Source organism: Narcine bancroftii, chromosome 3, assembly GCF_036971445.1.
Source record: "Narcine bancroftii isolate sNarBan1 chromosome 3, sNarBan1.hap1, whole genome shotgun sequence".
In the NCBI taxonomy this organism is placed as follows: domain Eukaryota; kingdom Metazoa; phylum Chordata; class Chondrichthyes; order Torpediniformes; family Narcinidae; genus Narcine; species Narcine bancroftii.
This window is the reverse complement of record NC_091471.1, coordinates 203,405,242-203,429,600: the sequence shown is the minus strand read 5'-3', so window position 1 is coordinate 203,429,600 and position 24,359 is coordinate 203,405,242. Positions and strand designations below refer to the sequence as shown.

General features: G+C 37.8%; 1 protein-coding gene and 1 long non-coding RNA gene across 7 annotated transcripts in view; one reads left to right on the top strand and one right to left on the bottom strand.

Annotated features, from left to right (window-relative positions):
* smad1 (SMAD family member 1) overlaps positions 1–24,359 on the top strand; it is a 103,944-nt gene that overhangs the window by 67,860 nt on the left and 11,725 nt on the right. For 5 of the 6 annotated variants that reach the window (XM_069926344.1, XM_069926345.1, XM_069926348.1 and 2 more), the window contains 3 exons: positions 15,200–15,451; positions 18,505–18,627; positions 23,568–23,789. In XM_069926344.1, the coding sequence (XP_069782445.1) occupies positions 15,200–15,451; positions 18,505–18,627; positions 23,568–23,789 (597 nt within the window). The remainder of the gene's footprint in view (positions 1–15,199; positions 15,452–18,504; positions 18,628–23,567; positions 23,790–24,359) is intronic. The other variant, XM_069926350.1, reaches the window with a different exon arrangement.
* Positions 720–24,359, bottom strand: part of LOC138758041 (uncharacterized) — a 35,338-nt gene continuing 11,698 nt past the window's right edge. Inside the window, exons 2-3 of the long non-coding RNA XR_011354072.1 lie at positions 8,586–8,651; positions 720–889 (exon numbers count right to left, since the gene is read on the bottom strand). This is a non-coding gene — a long non-coding RNA (uncharacterized lncRNA). The remainder of the gene's footprint in view (positions 890–8,585; positions 8,652–24,359) is intronic.

Sequence of the window (24,359 nt, the reverse complement as noted above, 5' to 3'; positions counted from 1 at the left end):
TTGCACTGTGATGCCACAATACAATGAATTTAGTAACATATGACAATAAATTCTGATTCTTCTCCCCATCACCCCTCCTAGCCACCTTTTTATTCAGCTGCCAGCCTGTTTTTAGCTAATACCCTGACAATGGGTTCATATTTGAAACAATTCCTTTTATCTGCAACCAATGATGTTTGAACTGCTGAGTTTCTCTTTTACATTTATGTATTGCACTTGACTGGCGTTTGCAGGCTTTCTTGTTTAACTGATAATGCAAAGCAGGGAGCTAGCCAATGGGGAGAGATTCAGTCACCTAGGACTATAATCATGGGAATTTAGAAGTATGAGAAATGTAAAATTATGAAAGGGACAGGTGAGGTGGAGGCTGAAAAGTTGTTTCCACTGGTTGGTAACACTAGAGTTGGGAGACATCACTCAAGATTAAGAGGAGTTGATTTAGGACAGATGAGGAGAAACAGGTTTTCCCAAGAACAGTGAATCAGTGGAATTCACTGCCCAGGGAAGCAGCAGAGGCTACCTTGTTAAATATGTTTAAGACATAGCTAGATAGATTTTCAATAGTGGGGTAATGAATGGTTATGGGGTAAAAGGTAGGTAGATCAGCCTTAATCTTGCGAACTTGAGCAGGTTTGACTGGCCTGATGGCTTGGAGCCCCTATTTCTTTGTTCATTCAAAATTCCAGCATACGCATTTCTTTTATTTAAGAACACAAGAAAAGTTTTTTTTTCTCTCTCAAAACAGCCCCCAGCCAATTGTCTCCTCCCTGCCTATTTCTCAATCTTTTCCAGTTTCATTTGGTTCAGTACTACAGTTTCCCTCCAATCCCACACCCTTCCATGCTTCTCACCTTGGTCTTGACAAAGTGTCCCATGGAGGGGGAGGAACCTGCAGATGCAACAATGGTTAAATGTTTTTAAGAATGTGACTGAATATAAAGTAAAATGCTTTAAAATTTATATATTCATGCAAATGAAGTTTATTCATTGTCAGTACAGTTTTTTCATTTTTTTAAACTGTTCTTAATGCAGGTGTATTAGGCATTGTAAGAGTAAATCTCAAGCAACCAGAAAATATGCTTAACTGGCATCTACCAATCCCCATACCAGGGGGTTTACTATCATTATTTCCTTTTTGATTATTGGCTATAATATTTACCAACTGGGATCCTACTTGGCAGCCCACCTTGATTTTTTTAATATCCACAGGAAATGCTGCTATTTTTCTTGCAGGTTTTGTTTATAAAACAAATCTTTTGCTACTTGGTGCCCTACATTTTGATTTACTGTTATCATTGGCCTCTTTTGAACATTATGCAGCTCTTTCTTATTCTTGTTTCTAATTGTTAAATTGCTGTTGAGCATTATGGACCAGGTATTTGAATATTTGCTTACTTACTCCACTTCTGATAAATTATTGTTAAATTGCATTGCATTTGTCCTTGTTTAAGTTGACCCAGGTCTCGGAACTGTATACCATATTGTCTCTACAAATTCTGCTGTGCAGAAATTAAGTTAATCTTGGCGTTGCATTCCATTCTAAATCAGAGCCAATCTAACTATGGACTGATGTCGAACAGGGTTGTGTCATTACTTTGACTTGCGCCATTACTTTTAACACTGCTCCCTTTCTCACCCCATTACTGTGCCTGACCTTTCTGTGAGAGTGAAACTGATCTTCAGAATTAATGGAAAACTATTCAATCTTTGGCATCTATGTTTTGGAACTTCCATAGGTCATCCAAATCAAAACTTTTCATTTGCTAGTTGGGCCTCCTATCAACCTGCCCTCCAGCAAAAAAAGATTCATGGTGAAACCTAGAAAATAAGAATCACTTGTATCTCAGAATCGTATCTCAGATTCTGAGGAGAAATTTCTTTCTGCAACTGGCTTAGGCCCCTCAGCCTGCGGCCTAGGTCCCTCAGCCTGCGGCCTAGGCCCCTTGGCCTAGTACATCCAGCTAATCAAACCTTTTAAGAAATAAGCTTTGATGTCTCCTCACATTCTTTTAGTGACAAGAGCTCCAGTTTACTTGATCTGCACAGCAGACCCACTATATCTGGGTACAGTCAGAGGAATCTTCTTTGCACTCTATTGCATGTGTATCCTGGGTAGCAGACAAAAAATGTGCATGGTATTCTTTCATTTAGATCTTGACATCATCAAGGCAAATGTACAATTTGCCCTCAATTGATTGCTGTTTATACATGCTGGCCTAGTGTTTGTTTGCGCAATATGCTCAGATCGCTGAACATCTGTACTAATTTTCTTGCCATTTATTATACGCTCTGCTTTTATGTGCACTAAAGAGGATGACTGCACATTTTCCCCCCCATTATATTCCATTTGTTGTATTGTCACATTTTCCCTAAAGCCACGCTGCACCTTTTCTGTTCTTGCAATACTGTCAAATTTTGTATTATCAGCAAACTGGAAATATATTTGATCTCCAAGTGCTAATTCATGCAGTCATATTCTACCAAACTAAGAATCTTCTTACTCTATGCATTCTGTCTGGTAACCAAATAATCAGTCCACGTTGGGACGTTAGCCCAATTTCATAAATTTTCAAGTTAATTTAACTCCTGCGTGAACCTCATTGAAAGCCTTCTGAGATTGCAAATGCGCCATTTCCTCTGGTTTCCTCTTCATCGAGTAACATCATCAAAGGACACCAGCAGATTAGTTCAACACTTATTATCCCTTCAGGAATTCGTGATCCCTGCTATGTCCTTGTATTTTTTTCATGGTATTTTGTTCATACACCTTTCAGATGTTAGGCTAATAGATCAGTGGTTTCCTGTTTCTCTCCCTTTTTAAATAGTATAAAGATATTTGATGCCCTCAAATCCACAGCAACAATTTCTAAGCGTAGAATTTGGAAAATCAAGATTTTGACTGGTCAAAACATGATCCTAGCATCACTTTTGCTTCTGAGATGAACATCAGGTCTTCGGGGCACTGGAAATATACCTATACCTTTTACTCAAAATCCTCTCCAAATTTAGTGGAATGATAAATGAGGCAACCCTGGTATCCTCTCACAATGTTGACATCCTGAGTATACTTAGTTGGCTCTGTTGCTTGTCCACCTGTTACCATAGTGCTGTTTCTAAACTGTCCTAAGTAGATATTGTGGAATTTATTATTTTTACTATGCCTAAGGCTGTACTTGGTCTTTTCAAAGAAATGCAACATTTCTGGTGACTCTGTCCATTCTCCTGATGAATGGATGAGACCTTGCATAAGTAGCAGGAGGAAGGCACAAACTCAAACTGCCTGTTAGCTTGCTCCATCAGACACCTAGTGTCTTTTCTGTAGAATAGATAATAAACCAGAAAAAGCTGGAAACATGCAGGTCAGCCACATCTCTGAAAAGTGAAACAGTTTAAGTTTCAGGTCAGAGGATTTAAAAGGAGCAACTTTTAGGTGGCAACGTAGTGGGTAGAATAAATAGGACAGGTATATCAGAAATGGGCTAAGACCAAGTCAAATGGGTTCATGTTAGTGGCTTATTGTGTTGTTAATAGCAAGGCTTTGTGGTGTGCTGACTAGGTCAGTCTGTACTAAACATTCAAAATCTAAACAGAAACTCAATTCTGTTGCAAAAGATGGATGAATGAATTTGGAGAATTTAATATCGACTCTGACATGTTGCAGCAGCCCAGATGGCCTTCTGTGGCTGGTGGATTGATCTTCTTGGTTGTTTCAGAACCCATAAACTGGAGTGGAATCAAATTGTCCTTGATTGTGAGGGGCTGCCTGAGAAAGATAATAGTATCAGCAGACCAAAATAAACCTATCTGGTGATGACATTTTTAAAAATGTGTAAAAAGCTTGCTTTTCAATTACAAATCCATTGGACTTTCTCAATTCCATCATATGGATGCATAAAACATTTATCAATTGAAAAATAAAAAATAGCTCATGAACAGTCAAACTATAACATCAGAAGGGAAAGATGCAATTTCACTACATTGAGTTGGGGAATGTACTCACTTTAGTTCAGTTTGATTTAGAACTAAGCATAATGGTCTCAGGACAAAGGACTGACCATTTAAGACTGGTGAGAAACTTCTTACTCAGATTTGTGGATAATTGAATTATCTACTCCGTGGTGCAGTGGATGATGCGTCAAAAACGTGAGAGTTGATGGGTATGATTTCGGCCATTTGAAGCAATCAAGGGATATAGGATATGAAAGCAAAGTTGTACAATTTCAATTATCGTCACAGTGAATCATGGAATGAGGTTGGTGAGTTATGATCTTTTTATCTTTTAATACTGTACAGGGTGCAAAGGTACCTTGATTTCAAAAAGGTGTTTGAAATGATTCTTTATGAAGTGTACAATTTGAGCCTAACATTTGAAATAAACAGACTGCTAAAGTGCTTGGTGGACTGGGAAGGAAAGGTCTCCTGATTGGCTTTCTTGATGTTCAAAGTACATGTAAGAGATTTATAAAATGTGTTAGTTTTGGAATGTGGTTTCATTCATAAGAAAGATAACTATTCAAGAAAAGGGAATAAGCATGAAGCCTCTCATTCTTGTTACACTATACAATTTCTGTGCATTCACAGTTAAATTTTGTTTGTTTATGGCATTGCAAAATTAGCCACATCTCAGTCTTAAATAAAATTACCAGCAAAATATCCTGGGTGAATTGTCGCAATACATTCTCTGTGGAGAAGAATGTTTATGTTGTTAAATGTTTAGGCTAGTGGTTGGGATTCTGTGCATGCAAACTGCCCACCTGAGATGATATTAAGCTGTTCTTTACTACAGCTTTGTGTGTCAAAGACATTGGAAAGTATCAGAAATCAGACTTGCATCCTTAAGTGTTGGAGCCACAAAGCTATTTACCTCCAGAAAAAAATGACCTTGTTTGCTTTGAAAAATATGACAGCAAGTTTAGTGGTTTTTGACTCTCTTGGTTCCTTGTCCTCCCAGGATATTGATGGTGATAATTTGACATACTGCCCATTGGCAACTGACCTCTGATATGTAACTCTTGCCAATTGTTTTCCCTCTTCATTGCCTAGAGGAGTGTTGTGCCATCTTATTGAACACTGACTATTCCCATAATGCTATTAAATGTGGGATTTCATCAATTTTTACTCAAATATGGAAAAACAGTACATTTCAGTCATATGCAACTTTTGTTGGTGTTATTCCTTTATCCCTGGAGCAGCCATAATCATCAAGAGGTACAGCACAGAAACTGGCCCTTCAGCTCACTGACTACACTGGCCATCAATCAACCACTTCACACTAATCCTACATTAATCCAGTTTTTTTCTTCACATTCTCTCCAGCTCCCCACAGGTCTACCACTCACCTACACACTTGCAGCAAACTGCAGTGGCCGATTAACCAAACAACCTGCTCACTTTTACGCTGTTGGATGAAACCCATGTGGTTATGGGGAGTACATGAAAACTTCAAACCAACAGGACCTGAGGTCAAGATTAAACCTAGGTATCTTAACTACTAAGCTACAGCTCTACTAGCTGCGACACAGCTTTTTTTTTTGGTTAAAAACAAGCAAAAGTTGATGGGTTTGGGAGATGCTATTGAAAAAGCCATGGTGAGTTCATTCAATTCATTTTATGGTGGTGAATCTCTGAAATTCTCTGCCCCAGTGAGTGGTAGAATTGAATCACTTGAAGAGTATGAAGTAGAGGTGGATAAATGTTTGATCAAAGAGGTATATGGAGAAATGGCCCGAGAAGTTAAGGTCAGCAGAGAGCAGCCATGATCATGTTACATGATGAAGCAGGCTTGAAGGGTTGATGGCCTACTACGCTTTCTTGTTCTTGTCTCGTGTATAAGCCTCAAACCTAGATTGTGCTGCATGGCCGATTTTGAAATCGGGTTACCTGCTCCATTTGTTTCATATCCTCTCTTGTAGAAAGTGAGTGGAATCTTGCTGCATTTAATTTTTCCAAGCAAATTTTAAAATGTTAATTACTTTGGGGAAAATGTGTTTTTATGTGATTAAAATTATGCGGTGAAATTGATACTCAGTTTATTAATCAACCTGTTGACTTTTATGACATTGGTCTCCATGTTTTATTTTTCCTTGGATTGTGAGAATACTTGTAGGAGTAAAGATCATCTGATTTAACAGGAACAGCTGGTCTTGATTGAATAGGTAGAAAATACAAAAGTATTAATTTAGGACCTCTTCTCCCTCCAGGCACATTGCCTCCTTTATCCTTAAGTAGCCCTACCATCACTCTCATTGCCCTTCTGTTCTCCATGTATCCATGGAATGCCTTGTGGTTTTCCTTAATCCTACCTGCCAAGGCCGCCTTGCATCTCCTAGGTCTCCCAAGTGCTTTAAGTTCCTTCCTGGCTACCATATAATTCTCCTGAATCCTTCATGTCTTTTGATTCCTAAGCCCATATGCTACCTTCTTCCTCTTTCTAGCTGTCTCAACCTCATTCCCTTTCTCAGTGGGACAAACTTGTCCAGAACCTGGCACAAGTGGCCCAGAAGCATCCTCCACATTACTTCTGTGCCTCTGAAATCTAATTTACTCTCCCCAGTTCTTGCCTAATGCCATCTGAATTAGACCTTCCCCAATTAAACACTACCATTTGGTCAGAATCAGAATTTATTGTCGTGAACATATCAGCAGTATCACAGTGCAAACATTTGTAAACATCACCGTACAAAATAAATATTTCAAAGTGCAAAAAAAGTCAAAGTAAGGCAATATCTCTGGCTTAATTGTTCATTGAGGAATCTGATGGCAGAGGGGAAGAAGCTGTTCTTGAGCTGTTGAGTGCTCATCTTCAAGCTCCTGTACCTTTTTCCCCCAATGGTAGCAGAGTGAAGAGGCCATGGCCTGAGTGGGGTCCTTGAGACACCACCTCTTTGTAGATTTCCTCAATAGAATGAAGAATGGTGCCCATGATGTCACAACGCTTGTTGACAACCCTCTGGGGTTTTTTCTGCCCCTGAGCATTGGCACCTCCATGATGTAACCAGCCGGATTGCTTTCCACGTTACACCTGTAGAAGTTTGCGAGAGTCTTCAGTGACATACCAAATCTCCTCAAACTCTTCACAAAGAATAGGCACTGGCGAGCCTTTGTGTTTACATTAACATGGAAGCTCAAGGACAGATCCTCAGATGTTGACACCCAGGAATTTGAAGTTCTGACTCTCTCCACTGCTAACCCCTCAATGAGGACTGGTTCTTGTTCTCCTAATTTCCTCCTGAAGTCCACAATTATCTCCTTGGATTGCTAATGTTGAGTGCATGGCTGTTGGTGTGACACCATCTTCCTTCTGTACACTTCCTCATTGCCGGCTGAGATTCTGTTGACAACTGTGCTGCATTGGCAAATTTGCAGATAGCTTTGGAATTTTGCCTAGTCACATCTCATGGGTGTCGGGAGAATAGAGCGGTGAGCCAAGCGTACATCCTTGAGGTGCACCTGTGTTGATTGTCAGTGAGGAGGAGACATTGTTGCCCATTTGTACTGATTGTGGTCTTCCGATCTGGAAGTCAAGGATCCAGTTGCGGAGCGGGTGCAAAGGCCGGGGTTTGGAGCTTATTGACCAACACTGAAAGAATAACGGTGTTGAAGGCTGAGCTGTAGTCAATGAAGAGCAGCTGCATGACGCTGTTTTCTAGGTGATCCTGAGCTGAGTGGAGAGCTAGTGGTATTGCATCTGCAATGGAGCAATTGTGACAGTAGGCAAATTGCAGTGGGTCCAGTCCTCTTGGGTACATGTAATTCTGGCCATGACCAACCTCCCAAAGCACTTAATCACTGTAGATGTTAGTGCAAGTTTTCCACATACTGCAAATGGAACATACCATTGCTCTGGCTGCCATCTCCAATGCCTACTCTAGATTATTATGAAAAGATCTGACCTTGCCCATAGCACGCCCTCAGTCTCTGCTCATCGAAACTGCTCGACCAAAAGTTCTTTGGTTCTTTGGTTATTAGCACGTTCAAAAATAATGAATACTATATCCAAGTTCCAATCCTTTGGAGGTGATGTAATTTACTTTTGCCCAGGAACTGTAATAAGACAGTAAATCTCAATTGTGCATTATTTGAATATCTGTCTCCACCTGGACTTCTTCCAAAAAGGAATACAGGTTCACAGTGATTTGTTTAATTTACGCGAACATTTGTTGAAACAAATTTAAATCTGTCTGGCTCTGTAAAAGACCTTATTTCTTTGCTTTCTTGGTTGGTGTACTCTCTTTGGCTTCACATTTTTATTTGAAATGTCTACCTGACCACTATCATCTGAGGAACCTCTCAGGTTTGTTAGATCTGTTGCTTTTTCTTTGTGATTTCTGGTTGGATACTTCATATTTGGCTTTACAATGCATTTTCTGAGTCACTTTCTGTGCCTTTTTTGCCTACTAACTAGATTGTCTCTGCTTTCAGATGATTTGTCATTGTGACTTGGTTATCATTTTTTTTACCTGCACATGGAGAAAATGTCCCATAGTGTCAGACCTGCCTCAGACTCCATTATTGTTTCAGCATTGTCAGATTACATTAATCCTCTGCCTTTTTGAACAATTGAGCCTCATGATAATTTGTCTGACCTGTGTGTTCACTTCATGGTGAAGGCCACAATCACCTTGAGCATGTCTTGCTTCACCATGGAGAACCTGGAAACAAAGAAAATTATGTGGAAGATTAACCTGGCTGGTCCAGGAAACCTGCATAAAGCAACGTGGATATGGGAACCATCAGATGAAATAACTATGATTCATTAATATCCACAGTTAGGTCTCGGGTTGTCAAGTAGTTTTATCTATTTAGAATTCAGCATCTCTGACAACCTTGCTTGAGATAGCTTTCCCATTGCAGAGACTGATCTCTCCCCCAACAGGCTTATAAAAATAAGTGTGGTAGAATGCTCCCAAGACATGTGAGGTACTTGGATGTTCATAAGGACAGCTAGAAGGCAACTGCTAAGGATTTCATTCAATGGAACTGGAGACTAAAAAAGCTTCCAAAACAGTCAGTATGGCTCTGAGGGGAAGTCGTGCCTCACAAGCCTAATTGAGCTTTTTAAGGAGGTACAAAATAAATTGATGTAAGTAGGGTGGTAGATGTCGATGTATATGGATTTTAGTAAGACATGTTCTAAATGGTGGAGAGAAAACCTTTTCCATAAGGAAAAGAAACTCATCATAAAATGTGACTAAGTTCACTTCAAGTGCAGCAGTTACTATATGGAGTGCTGCTCTGGTGTGGACCATAACAGGTTCTGCACTGCAGCAGATTGAATCCAGTACACAAAGTGTGAATTTGTAATCTCTGATATCTGGACTGATGGATAGCTGTGTAATCCACTGAAGAAAAGATAACCCAAGAAATTCTGGTCACTCAAACAAAGGGTCTGCACACGAGAACAAAACTTTCAACTTCATCTTTTAAAACCATGGGCTTTACAAGCTCTGTGTTCATCTTGGACATCCATCATTCATTTTGAGAGCACCAATTTAAATACAAGTACTTAAGAGTCTCGCCAGTTGGACACTGGCAGTTAGTGAGGGGCTTGCTGATTGTTGTCTCCAGCTTTTAAGCATTTAGTGCCATTCGAGTAATATTTTGGACACAAACACACATTTGCTTGGGCAGTACGTGAGATTTTGGCATGGGGCAATAGAACTATTTGATTCTCTGTGGCCCAATTCAAGGTAATGAGCACTTGAAAGAAAATCAGTGGAGGGTGAATTCAAGATTTTTTTTAAAAATGCTCTCAAACTTGAAGATTCAGTTGAAACAAGACATCACTTGGAGATTGACCAAGTTAATGTTTTCACGCGATTTTTGCTTTCACTTGTCAGCATAGCAAAATTGAGAATTTCCCACCAATTTATATTTTACTTTTGTTCATTGGATTAACTCATGTATATCATATTTGACGGCATATAGGATCCCTCCTTTTTTCACCCCCAAAAAATTCTCAAAAACCACCCCAGGTCCTATACTCGAAGCTGACATTTTGGTGATCCCATTTTGGGGACCAAAATACAAATGTGGCGGCTTTCATCCACAAGATGGCAATAGGAAGAAGGAGCCCTCCCCCTCCCAATGTCTCGCTTGATACTCTAAACAGGTAGGATGCATATCATTTCTGCCAATCTTTAAGCCATGCTTCCATAATGGCTATCTTTGGCTTGGCTTCGCGGACGAAGATTTATGGAGGGGGTAAAAAGTCCACGTCAGCTGCAGGCTCGTTTGTGGCTCACAAGTCCGATGCGGGACAGGCAGACACGATTGCAGCGGTTGCAAGGGAAAATTGGTTGGTTGGGGTTGGGTGTTGGGTTTTTCCTCCTTTGCCTTTTGTCAGTGAGGTGGGCTCTGCGGTCTTCTTCAAAGGAGGTTGCTGCCCGCCAAACTGTGAGGCGCCAAGATGCACGGTTTGAGGCGTTATCAGCCCACTGGCGGTGGTCAATGTGGCAGGCACCAAGAGATTTCTTTAGGCAGTCCTTGTACCTTTTCTTTGGTGCACCTCTGTCACGGTGGCCAGTGGAGAGCTCGCCATATAATACGATCTTGGGTATAATAATATCCTCATAAGTGTCCATCAATGCCTATAGCTCATCTGTCTTGTACACTGTTATTTAGATACAGTAAAACCCTTGGTATCTGGCACCTATGGGAATTGGTAGTGCCAGACATGTGTATCTTCTGGCTTATTAAGACTTTTACAATCCTTAGCGCACTTGCATTAAGAATAAACAGTTTAAAAGACAAAATACTGTACTTACAATGAACAAACTTCATTTGCATGAATTTATAAAGCATTTTACTTTATTTTTCAGTTTCAGTTGCATTCTTTGAAAATATTTAACCATCACTGCACCTACAGATTCCACCCCCTCCATGCAGTTGCCCGAAAGACCAACAATAGCATTATAGATAATTAATTCCCCCTCCCACAAATTTACAGGTAAAGTCTCTGACTGGGGTGACTCTTAGCAGGAATAGAGAGGCACCTCAACGAGAATGGCATCAACCAACTCTTCATCCTGGGTGATACATGTTGTTGTCATTTGCTGTTTCACACAATTTATTTCGAACAGGTGCTATGATCAAAGCATGACCAAGGACTTATGCTGGCTGAATATTTCCTCCCATCTTCACCAAAGGTTTATGTGTCACTTCAGAGAACATTTACTTTTACAATTTTAAATACATATTTTTACCTTTATTTTCTTAATTAATTTTTTATTTCCTTTTTTTGTGGTTGCTTGAGTTCCAAATCACAAGATAAAGAAGTAGGCCATTTGGCCCATTTAGTCTGCTCTGCAACTCCACCCTGAGCTAAACCATTCTCGTATCTAGTTCCAATTTCCAACCTTTTTCCCCATATCCCTTGACACCCTGACTAATTAGATACTTATCAATCTCCTCCTTAAACTCCTCCAGTGATCGGGCATCCACAGCTATATGTGGCAACAAATTCCATGACCCTCTGGTTAAAGAAATTTCTCTTCATCTCTGTTTTAAATGGATATTTTCTAATTCTAAGACTCTGCTGTCTTGGATTCACCCACAGGGAAACATTCACATCCTTGCAGTATTCAAAATGTTTCTGAGATCACTTCTCATTTTTCTATACTCCAATGAATACAGTCCAAGAGCTGATAAGCGTTCCTCATATGTTAACCCTTGCATTCCAGGAATCATCGTGGTAAATCTTCCCTGTACTCTTTCCCATATCATGACATCCATTCTAGGATAAAGGGCCCAAACTTCGCAGTACTTCAAAGGCGGTCTCACCAGTCCCTCGTAGAGCCTCATCAACACCTCTTATTTCTTATACACTATTCCTCTTGAAACAAATGCCAGCATAGCATTTGCTTTCTTTAATGTCGATCCAACCTGGTGGTTAATCTTTAGGTTATCCTGCATGAGGACCCTGCACTACCAAATGTTGAATTTTCTCCCCATCCAAATAATAATCTGCCTGTTTATTTCCTCTTCCAAAGTGTATAACTGTACATTTCTCAACATTGTATCTCATCGGCCTTTTCTTTTCCCACTCTCCTAAGCTGTCCATGTCTCTTTGCAACCTTTTAATTTCTTCAACACTTCCTACTCCTCCACCCATCTTGGTTTCATCTGCAGACTTGGCCACAAAACCATTCAATCCATAATCTAATTGTAAAAAGAAGTGGCCCCCACACTGATCCCTGCAGAACACCACTAGTAACCAACAACCATCCAGAACAGGATCTCTATTCCCACCCTTTACTTTCTGCCTATCAGCCAATGCTCCACCCAATCTAATATCTTGCCTGTAATTCCATGGGCTGTCATCTTATTAAACAGCATCTTGTGTGGCACCATATTGAAGGCCTTTTGAAAATCCAAATGCATAATATCCACAGCCTCTCCCTTATCCATTCTACTTGAGACTTCCCAAAAAAAATCCAATAGGTTGGTCAGGCAGGATCTTCCCTTCGTGATACCAGAGCTTTTACTGTTTAAAGCTAAAGCATATACTGTAGGTTCAAAACCAATTAAGGAGACTGATAAGACTACAATAAACCAGGATTTTAAAAAAATCAAGTCATGAATGAATGCAATTACCAATACTAATATACATTTTGGAGACAAATAATAAAAAACGCAGATAATTTCAGTGGAAATATTTAATAAATCACCTCAGGTTTAGATGGAGATCAATAAATTGACACTCTGTACAATGTTTGTAAATCACTATTTAGGATTACAAGGGAAAGTTGGAGTGATCATTGCAAAAACAGGCATTTTTATTCTGGATTGCCAGAGGTCATGCAGATAGTTTTCCTATTGCTGATGTTTTAAAAAAAAAATTGGACAGATAAACAGGATTACAAATCAATTTTCATTTAAATGTTATTGGTAGATAGAAAGTGAGACATTTCTGATAAGAATGTAATAATTAACAATTAAACATTATATGTGGTGAATACATTTCAAAAGAAATGTCATTGCCCTTGAGGATGTGTCCCTTTGTTCTGGAAACCTCAGCAGATGAAGTTTTTTTGCTATCTACTTCATCAATAGCCTCTTTCAGCTCTCCAAAGCCAATATGCACTACTTAAGTTACAGTATCCAGAAAATGAATGTCACCACTGTTTATAATGCCCAAAGAAGCTTTGTTTAAAAACCAATTTATAATTGAACAGGAATTATGCTGATAATTTGTGCAAGGTTGAATCGACTTAAAACAATGTATAATTAATATTTCTGTGTATAACATATTGCATATATTAATTTATCATTTAGGTTAATCAGTGTTGTCCATTATTAATATCAGAAGTCTATTTTGTATTGATCTCCTGAACTCAAACTGGGAAACTTGGGAAGGCCTGTGTGTACTGTATTATCTGTACAGCAAGTGAACCAACGTCATTCAGAAATTAAAAATTCTTGTAAGATCATTACTAGGAGAATTTCAAGGGTGAAGTCTCGTGCAATTTAGTCTTTTAAAGAGTGAAACAAATCTATTAATTCAAATAATTAGTGACTATATTGCCCTGAAATGATGAAACAAACTCATTGTATGAAGTATAGTTTGCCTATCAGTTTAAGATTGTCATTATTTGGAGGGGATATAATTCTGATGGATATGCAGGCTAGATATATCAGGAATCAGTATTACTCATCTTCTCTTGTATTTTTTATTGATGTTTTATTATGCTAGTCATTTTTTTGTTGCACAGACACTATATTGATTCTATTTTTTTTGACTGGTAGAGAAATGACAGATCAATTGCAGCGGCTGAGATGATCAGATAGCTTGGTTAGGTATATATCAAGGTACTTGGGCAAAGGATGTTACAGTTTAACAAAGTAATTTGGTATCTATGTTGAGCAGCAGATAAAAGATGTTTGTAATTGTGAGCAGTCAGCTAATTTGATGCAATCAAACATTAAATGCAACCTGCTTGCGTACAATTACAAACTGTTCTCAAATGATTATGGTACTTGGTATACATGTGCATCCTATAAGGTTGAAGAAAGCTATAATTAAAAATATTGAATTTAAATCATTTGACTTTAGGCTTAAGAATTTAATGAAGGATGTGAGAGGAAGATGCCTAACTCTAAAACCTGGAGATGGGTGCTTGGGTCTTTAGAAAAGAGGATCAAATTCCTTGATGATCATAATTTTGACATTGGAAATTGAATGACATGCTATAATTGAAAATGTCTATTTTATAATGTATTGTCCATACAGTAAATGATGCAGTGAATTTTTTTTCAATTCACAGATCCAGCAAGGTAAACAGTCCCTTTTGGCCTACGAGCCAGTGCTGTCCAAATACACCAAAATAAATGTTATTTCCGAAATTAAAAAAATTCTTGCTAAGATAGCAACTGGAGAAATAAAGGGACAATTAGTCCAACTTGCCTACAGATGTTTTTATTTTGCAAAAAAGTAAAAGAAATGCATGTGCAGAGCCCATTTTAGTCAGGAATTATAGTCAAGTTTAATTTTTGTCCTGTCTTCAGAAAAGTTTTGATGCTAGCAGTGGCTTCCACTGAGATTAATTCCATTAATCATGGTAACCCAGGCCCATGATACCTGAAATATGATGGTGCTGTTGCTTTCATTTCCTTAATCACCCACTCTTTTGTGGTAGATTTTAAGTTTAAAGGGTCAATTTTGTCTCCATATGTCTTCAGAATATTACTTCATGCACAGACTTATCATAGGATGTCATCTCCTAATGTTGATCCAAGAAATATTGGCATAGTGCATGTTGATAAGTTTTTACAAAATGTTTTTTCACTTGCTGGCTACATGTTATTTAGTTGTTTCATAATGTTTTACTTTACACTCATTTTCTGACCCACAAGTTCAAGATAATTAAATATTGTATGTGGTGGGGGATGAGGAGAAAGTTGGGTTATAGAGCAAGAGCTTTGCTGAACCAGATACAATTAGGATCGTTAAGGCGTTCTTGTCAGAATGGCTCTTTCTGAAGAATTTGCTCCAGCTATGATTGGTGGTGTTCAATTTGGGTTTAAAGAAACTCTCTTTGCATCATGGGAATGAAGATCATCACATATGCATTTTGACTACATGCTAGCTTAATGTGTTATATTTCTGAGTAAATTAGTTCTATTTTAAACCTTTTAATCTATATTTGCTAATCAAAACCTAAATTAAATTTCTTGTAAAATATTTCTCTTTTCTTTCTAGTTCTTCCTCCAGTGTTGGTTCCAAGGCACAGTGAATTTAACCCACAGCATAGCCTTCTTGCACAGTTTCGTAATTTGGGACATAATGACCCTCCAATGCCACAAAATGCTGCCTTTCCAATTTCCTTTCAACAACCAAATACCCACCCATTCCCTAACTCTCCCAACAGAAGTTATCCAAGTTCCCCTGGAAGTAGTACATATCCTCATTCTCCAGCAAGTTCTGGGCCAAGTAGCCCATTTCAGATGCCAGGTAAGAGCAGAAATTTTCAGCTATAAATGCAATATATTTACCCTTCCTATTTGTGTTAACATTCAACTGGATGTTAGCCACATCAGTACATTTTGATTAAGAAAAACTTTCCAGAAAGAGAATACAATAAAATAGCCTGAAGCATCTGTACTTTGCAGAAGTTGAAGGGGAAAGAAGATAGACTTCAGTAACATAAATTGACTTTTTTTCCAAACAGTAAATAAATACTTAAACACTTCTGTTCTCAGTAAATGGGGCATAGAAATGTATTATTTACCAGACTTGTCAGCTATAATTGCATGCTTTTAATAAAAATAAGCTGATTTGATTAAGATGGCATGGTTAGCATAGGGGCGGCACAGTTGGTGTAGTGGTTAGTGCAATGCTGATACAACGTCAGCAGTCAGGGACAGGGTTTGAATTCCATGCTATCTGTAAAGAGTTTTTATGTCTGCATGGGTTTTCCCTGGGGGCTCTGGGTTCCTCCCACCCTTCAAAACTTACTGGAAGTTGTAGGCTAATTGGGTACAAATGCGTGGCACAGGCTTGTGGCTGAAGGGTCTGTTACCATAATACATATCATTGGAGTCATAATTGTTAATTCATATGAAATTGATTTTGTGGGGGGGGGGGGGAAGAGGTTATTTGTGGAAAAAATAGGTGGTAAAAATACTGTACAAAAACAAAACTGCAGATGCTGGAATCTTAAATGAACAGAGCAGCTGAAGGGACTTGGGTGGGGGGGTTTGCTGGGCAGGTGGCATCCATGGATAGAAATTATCAATATTTTGGGTCAGGACCATTTACCATTTATCGAGACTGACTATTTCTCTCTATAGATGTTGCTATTTCGTTGAGTTCCCTGAGTTCCTCTGTTCACTTGTAAGATGCTGTAGTTGATTCTAAATCAAAATCGCCAAAATGTTTGTTAACAATATTTTCATAATCATGTAATATAAATTCAAACTGATAAATCTAGAGTTTTGAATTAATATCAAATTATTGTGTTAGAGACACAGGACCCCAAACCCTAGCAGCAATAGAAATTTGCCAAGACAAATGGTTACTTGAACAAAAGTTGCTTTTAATTTCTTGCTCACTCTTCCCCCCCCAACATCAGTCATGGTACCATAAGATGGGACATTGAACATGATTAAGTTTTATTATCCCATTTAAAAAGAAAATATGCAGATGCAGTGAAAGTTTTATTTGTTTCAGCTTCCCAGATATATAAAACACAAGAGTGATAGGTGGTTTTGTGATGTTTTTAGCCTTTTTAAAGTAGTGCCTCACGTAGATGACTTAATTATTTAAGACCTACAAGTTTGATAAGAAGCTTTTTATTTAATTTTGCATTTGCAGTTATTTTATGATTTTAAATACATTTTAAGTACTTGGAATAGTGGATTGAAAAGTTCAATTTACCATTAATGAATACTTAAGTTTCTATAAAGGCATCTAGATTAAATCTCTCAATCTATTGTAATAAGTTAAAGCTTTATCATTTCTATAACCATTTATTCAATTATTAATTATGTATGTAAATCCATCTTAGTTTTTATGTCCATCCATGCACCTTAAAACATTATCTTGTTGGTTATGAAATTATTCCATTGTTTTTCTCCACTAGTTAAGCAGGAAGTTGATTTCACTGGTTAATTTTTTTTCTTGGCCAAATTCCTGACAGCATGCACAAATTTCCTTTCTTTTACAATTTGATCACTTCCTCAATTTCATTCCATTATCTTGAATCATGTTAAAATTACTTTATTTTTTGTACCCTGAGGTCCCCTATTAAATGCTTGTATTTCATGAAGGAATGTCAGGATTTCTACTCTGAAAACAGAACTTGCTAGTGTTTAATTTGCAGCCATTGAAGCACAAAATACCAAGCTTTACAAATACTTGAATTATGAAAATTCACTTTTACGAAAGGCTTTGAACAGTTTTTGATTTTTACAAAAATAGCCTCCAATAGTAGTGATTGAATCTTCACTTTACGCCACTTCGGCTGATGAAAGGTTTCAAAAAGCGGGGTATACTCGTACTTGCAAACTTGTGTATATATCAGTCATTAAATGCATACATCTCTAACTTGAAGGATCTCTTTTCACCCTTTTCTCTATTCCCAAGATTTACATTGTCAGAGTTCTATTGATCAACATCAGTGGTATAAAAAGAAAAGGTACTTTTCTCATTGTACTGTTAATTAACTATTGCAGTCATTTACATTATTTACTCAGAAGTGAAAACCCCGTTAATGCAATTTTAAGTCGATGTAGTTATTGAAAATTTTTAAAAAAACGACATTATGAAATAAAACAGAAATGCCTGCTCTACTTAAAAGATTAGGTAGCATCTGCCAAAAGAGAAACAGTTATATATGTAATATTCTCTTTTAGAGAAAAAAGTGTAATTTGTTTAATTGTTCCTAATTTCTCATTATTATTCTGAAACCTGGCCTCCATTCAATTTGCAAGGCATGCTGATTTAGTGACTTATAATTCTCAATCAAGCCCCACATCCTGTATTTGGAAAATATTTAACAGCAATTTCAAACATTTTAATAATATAGTTATTACATTTTGCTCTTTAGTACTATTTCAATTATATAAGTTATATATTAAATAAGTAATTTAATATATATTAGGAATCTGGCTGTCTGCCTATTTTGCAATCTAGTTTAATTCCCCATGTAAATTTGACTGGCTAGCAATAACATTCTATATCTAAATGTACATTAGATGCACTGAGGTCACATGTTTGAGCTCAGTTACACTTCATTTAATCATTTCATTGTTTTTTTCCCTCATTCCCCCCCATGATGCATCTCTCAAAAATATTCACTGCTTCATGCTCTAAACAATTTCTGTGTCCTTATCCAGGTTATCAAGGAGTGGTGTGGGTGCTGACAATTTCCAGTTTATAACGAATTGGTATCTCCATTTGCTGAACTGGAATTTTTTTCACCTTGTGCAACTGTCACTCATCCTGATTAGTGATACAATTATATTGTTTTTGATATACTTGATTAATATTTTGTCTGTTTACAGCTGATACCCCTCCTCCTGCATATATGCCTCCAGATGATCAGATGACCCAAGATGGTTCACAGCCCATGGATACATCGCATGTTCTTGTGCCCACAATACCACCAAATGTAACTAACAGAGCAGGTAAAAAAAAATAGAAATGATAAAAAATGAAAAAATTTGGAACCTTTGTGTTGAAGGGATATAAACTGGAAAATGTGAGCCATGTAGGGAGCTATCTGTGACCATGTTTGCAAATGTGTTTTTGTTATATTTAAAAAAAAAACATAAATTTGTTTGAGACTGTCATCACTCTACAGTTTGAGATTATGGGGAAAGATCTTATTGTAGAACTGAGATTTTAAAAAATGGGACCCATTTGATTTCCAGATTGTGGTTATATTCATTTCAAATACTATAATTGAGGCTCACTCCAATTGAGCTAGGATGAAGGAGAATATCATCCAGGGTTCCACTGTTGATTCAGTGATGTTGGGAGTACATTTAAGTAGTGTTCTTGGATAACATGCATTGCAAATGGGTGCAGCTAAATTACCATTCACTGATAATGAATATTTCTGATGATTGAAACCTTTTGGATGGTAGAGAGATTTTGAAAGTCATGAGAATCATAATGGCTTTAAACAAGCGGTTCTAATTAAAGCTTATATTTCAAGGTGTTGTTTGGAAGGTGAGGATGACGGTAATTTTGTTAATGGTCAGGTTGAGATGGCTGGCTATAGTATTCATTTATGTGATTATGTGCATTGCAAATGATTGAATTGACTGGACGGTGACAAGGACTTTGAATAAACCAAATTCATGTAGGTATAACTTTGTCCTGACTGGGTTAGCATGGTTGTTTTTTTGTTTCCTTCAGGACATTAACTGCTCATTAAGTTACTGCTGGTTTCATATTCCCCAAAATCAACTCTTTGCTATTTAATTAACTAATTAAGATGTATCCAACTTTAATTCTGGAATTTGAACTTGTGCTTAAGTTATCAATTAACTACTTACCTGGATATTTTTGAAATGTTACTGTAATCTAATATGGAAGATTGGCAATTTAACTCCTTAGATATGATAGTAACTCCTGGTATTGACAACAAAATGGTCTTTGAATACACTACTTGTTTGGATGTTGCTACACTGTAGTTGAAAATGATTGCTTTTCAGAACTTCTCTAGTATTCAGCTATCTGTGATTCAGAAAATTGAGTTCCTTTCAGTGGATATTGGTGAACAAAATGTGACAGAGTATTTAGAGGTGGTTTGGGATGATTGTTAGAGCAGGTTGCACACAAATATTTTTAAAAAACAGAATTTTTGCAGGACTTTTGCAGAGTGCTAGTTTGCAAAAGGCAACAAAGTAGCAACATATGGCAGCAGCTTGTCTGGAAGAGCATGTGATCTTTGCTGGCATAGGGAGGACAGCTTTGCTCTCAGAGAGGGAGAGAGAGGAGAGACGGAAACTTCGGTTCCAGAGGGTCAAGCTGGCAAACTTTGGAAGACTGCTTAGTCAAAGGAGAAGACTGGCTGTCTGAAAGGAACTCTGTGGTGACCTAAGAAAAAGAGGATCATCTGGAGAACCCTGAAGGGGGAAAGTTTTGTCAGCAAAACTAATTAAAAAGGAATCAGTTGCAGATGTCCTGGAACAAAGGAATCTCTCTGAAAACCAACAAGAACCTTCCTGAATGGAAACCATTTGTCTTTTAAGCCTGGTGAACTTTATTAATCCTAACTTCTCTGCACAGTACAAGAATTGCCTGCAACCAATGAGATTGGACTGTGAACCAAAGAACTTTTCTATACTTATATACATATTACACACATGTGCGCCTAGAATTAGAGGGGGGAGGGGGTGGTTAAGTAAGTTGATAGTAATAAGTTAAAGTTTGATTCTGTTTTCATGTTCAAAGATAATTAAAAGCAATTTTTGTTTAAGTAACCCTTGGTCGTGGTGCATATGTATTGCTGCTGGGTTTTGGGGTCCTCTGGAATACATAACAAAAAAACTGTTTGAATTATTCACCTAATTCGTAGAAAGTTCATAGAGTTGCCGTTTACTCGATTATATCTTGCTGCATTAGTCTTCTTGTGCATTTTATGGGCAGTACAAACTTGAGGGATCGTCCACATTCCATTCTAATAGTACCACACCAAGGAATGGCCACCAGTCTTAATTCAATGTTTATTGGATGTTGGAGTCTAGCATTCCCAAAATCATAATTCCTTTAAGTTGCACTGTGGTGAGAAAGTTGTAATTTGTTTATGGAGGATAGAATTATTTTCTTGAGAAAGGGATTTTGATACACCTTACAGCATATCCCAAACTGCTACCTTGTTCACTAAGGACAATGGAACAGCATCACTTGCATGTTCCCCATTTAAAAAAAAAAATAAAAAAAATTACCCTCATCTGAAAACATCCTACTGTTCCTTATCCAGTAGTATTACTGGACATGCAGTCCAGAAGGACTGTAGTGGTTCCAGAAGGTGGCTTATTCAAGGCCAATTAGCAATGGATAATAAATGCTGTCCTTGCACGTGATGGCTGCATCTCTTCAATGACCACATTTAAAAAGAAAATTCAGAATAAATGGACTTTTATCAAAATTAGACAAGACTACAAGGTGGACATACAAATGTTATCTGTGAAGGGTATTTATTTAAAATGTTTTGCACATCACTGAGTTGTATATTTTGAACTAACACAGGCAAGTTGTTGCTTTTCATTTTGGTCACTTCTATGTTTTTTAATTTTGCATCTCCACATTGTGGAACTGATGGGGTGGAATAGTTGCAATATTTGAAGATGGTGTAAGTTCCAAAATGATTTATTGTGGTGATTGAATTAAATGGCTCTCTTAAGCGGCCCTGACCGCTTGTAGCTTTAATTGTGAATGGAATACTAATTTTGAATCACAATTATAGGAATATCTGGTCCATAATTAGAACTAAAATGGAATTATTTGTTCATCTTACTGGTGCTAAATCAATTTTAAATGCCTTCTCTAATAAGCTGCATCCTGTCAATGCTGTAAGCAGTTTCCAGCATTAGCATGTTTTCGGATTGGATAGCAGAAGAACGACACCACAATTTGTGGCACAAGGAAGTCTGTTCAGAGGAAGTAAATTATTATTCATTTTGTGAAAGTTTAATTGGCAGTAATCCAGTAACCTTTCTTGCCTTGATTTCAGATAACTAATTTTTGTCACAAAACAAATTTCACTTTCACGTTTGTTTAAAAATTATTTATTTTCAGAATTTACATGTAATTAAATTTCTATCATAGTTGGAAACATTCTGCCTTTTGAAAATAACTGATGCTGTGATTGGCCAGTATACTGCATATACTCTGCTGCATCCAGACATTTAGCAATGCAAATTCTAGTACGTTATATAAGCAAAAAGGACATGTACTAAAGGAATTTCCAGAATGGCACTGAGTGGTGCAGTGAATTTCTGACTTTTATCTTGTTTTGAGGATGTGCTGAACAGTGAAAAAATGCATTCCTCAGGATGATTGGTCTCTTTTTTGACACTCCTCTACAGCCCTTTGTGACCAAACAGCTTCTGGTAGCTCTATGGCAGATTTTCATTATTGTGTAATTTTCCTTTGAAAATACATCAGATCAAAATCATGGTTTAATAAGTCACCTTTATTTATCATTCATACCATGTTTGCACAGTAAAGATGCGATAGCGTTTCTCCAGGATCATGGAGCATACTTGGAAAGTATAAATTAGAAGTTAAACATCTTAAAATATTAAGACATGTGCAGTAAAAGTCATCGGTACTCTATCCACAAATGTTCTCGGACTTCAGGAGTCTGATGACTTGTTGAGGGGGGGGTGGGGTAAGCTGTTGCCCAATCTGAACATAAGGGCCTGAGTGCTACAGTACCTCCTGCCAGATGCCAGAAGGGAGAACAGTTTACATGAGGGGCTTTTGGAGTCCTTCACAATGTTTATTGCCTTTTGACTGCATCGAGTGTTGTATATGTACACGGTACACTGGCCTCCGAGACAGAGGTGCACCAAAGAGGTACAAGGACTGCTTAAAGAAATCTCTTGGTGCCTGCCATATTGACCACCGCCAGTGGGCCGAAATCGCCTCCATCCGTGCATCTTGGCGCCTCACAGTTCGTGGGTAGCAACCTCCTTTGAAGAAGACCGCAGAGCCCACCTCACTGACAAAAGACAAAGGAGGAAAAACCCAACTCCCAACCCCAACCAACCAATTTTCCCTTGCAACCGTGCCTGCCTGTCTCACATCGGACTTGTCAGTCACCAGCGAGCCTGGACATTACCCCTCCATAAATCTTCGTCCGCGAGCCCAAGCCAAAGAAAGAAACATGTCCTTCACGTACAAGGAAGAGAGCCACCAATGATCTTTTCCGCTGACTTCACTATCCTCTGCAGGGTCTTGCGGTCTGAGGAGGTACAGCTTCAAAACCAGTTAGTGATGCACTTGCACATCCTCTGTAGAAAGGATGGAGTGTGGGAGATGAACTTTCCTCAGCCTTCACAGGAGGTAGAGGAGCTGCTGGGCTTCCTTGGCTATGGAGCTTGTGACACTATTTTTAGATAACTCGTAAAGTAAGCAATATGAGTAAGATATATAGTTTTGTCTGGGGAGTTAAATGAACTGGATTAAGAAGGTGGATAGTAAACCCATCTGGCTCTGATTTCAACCTAGTGACCTGCTTCAGATGAAGTGTTAATGATAGAATGAGCTTGACAAAAGTGTATGTGATGCTGTTAGTTGCCATGTGTCTTTTGATCTCAGTAAAGGTCTGTTCAGGTTAACTATGTACTTCAAGGTCTCAGAATATTTAGACATGTAAAATTCTGCCTAAAGTATATTTAATTCCTTCTGTAGAAAAATGGAACACAATATTGTGGATTTTTTTTTTACTTTTCTAGGGAGAAAGTAACAATGAATCTTTGGCTGTTTTATGCAGCTCCCAATCATAATCTAATCTATTCATTGTCATAGTGCAAATATTATGACATGTTTTTTATGTTGGTAGGGATAGCTGCTTAACAAAAAAAAATGCCTGCTTTCCTTCTTGCAGATGTTCAACCAGTTGCTTATGAGGAACCAAAACACTGGTGCTCCATTGTCTATTATGAGCTAAATAATCGCGTGGGAGAAGCGTTCCAAGCCTCCTCTACCAGTGTTCTTGTTGATGGTTTTACTGACCCCTCAAATAACAAGAATAGATTTTGCCTTGGACTTCTTTCTAATGTGAATCGGAATTCAACTATCGAGAATACCAGGAGACACATTGGCAAAGGTAATCTTCCTATTATTAATGCAAAGGTTCTTCTTTCAATATTTTTATTAGTTTTATCATATAAATGTTACATAGATACATAAGAATAAAATAGAATATTAACAAATCTTATAGAATAATACAGATGGTATTGTAGCCTATGCTACAGTAAAAAGTGGAGAGAAAACATTAAACTACTATTCTGCTTATCTAACCCCACCCTGCAAGGGCTATTGGCTTAAAGTGGACAGACTACGACTGATGATTTTAGAAAAAAAATAAGGTAACAATGGGGTCATAAACCAGAAAATGGTTAATCTTACAAATTTTGAAAATAATTGAGAAAAGAACTCCATAAAGAAACAAAATAAAGATTCATTTCAGTAGTGGAACATCTCATTTTTTTCCCCAAAGTCAGACATCCCATCAAATCAGATAACCATTGAGTATGAGTGAGAGGGACAGCATCTTTCCATCTTATTAATATGGGAAGCAAGGGCAACTACATGGGATTGTGATGCATTCAATATCAAACTTGTTGACCCACTTATTACAAAGAGAGCAAGAAAAGGATTTGGAGTCAAATTAATA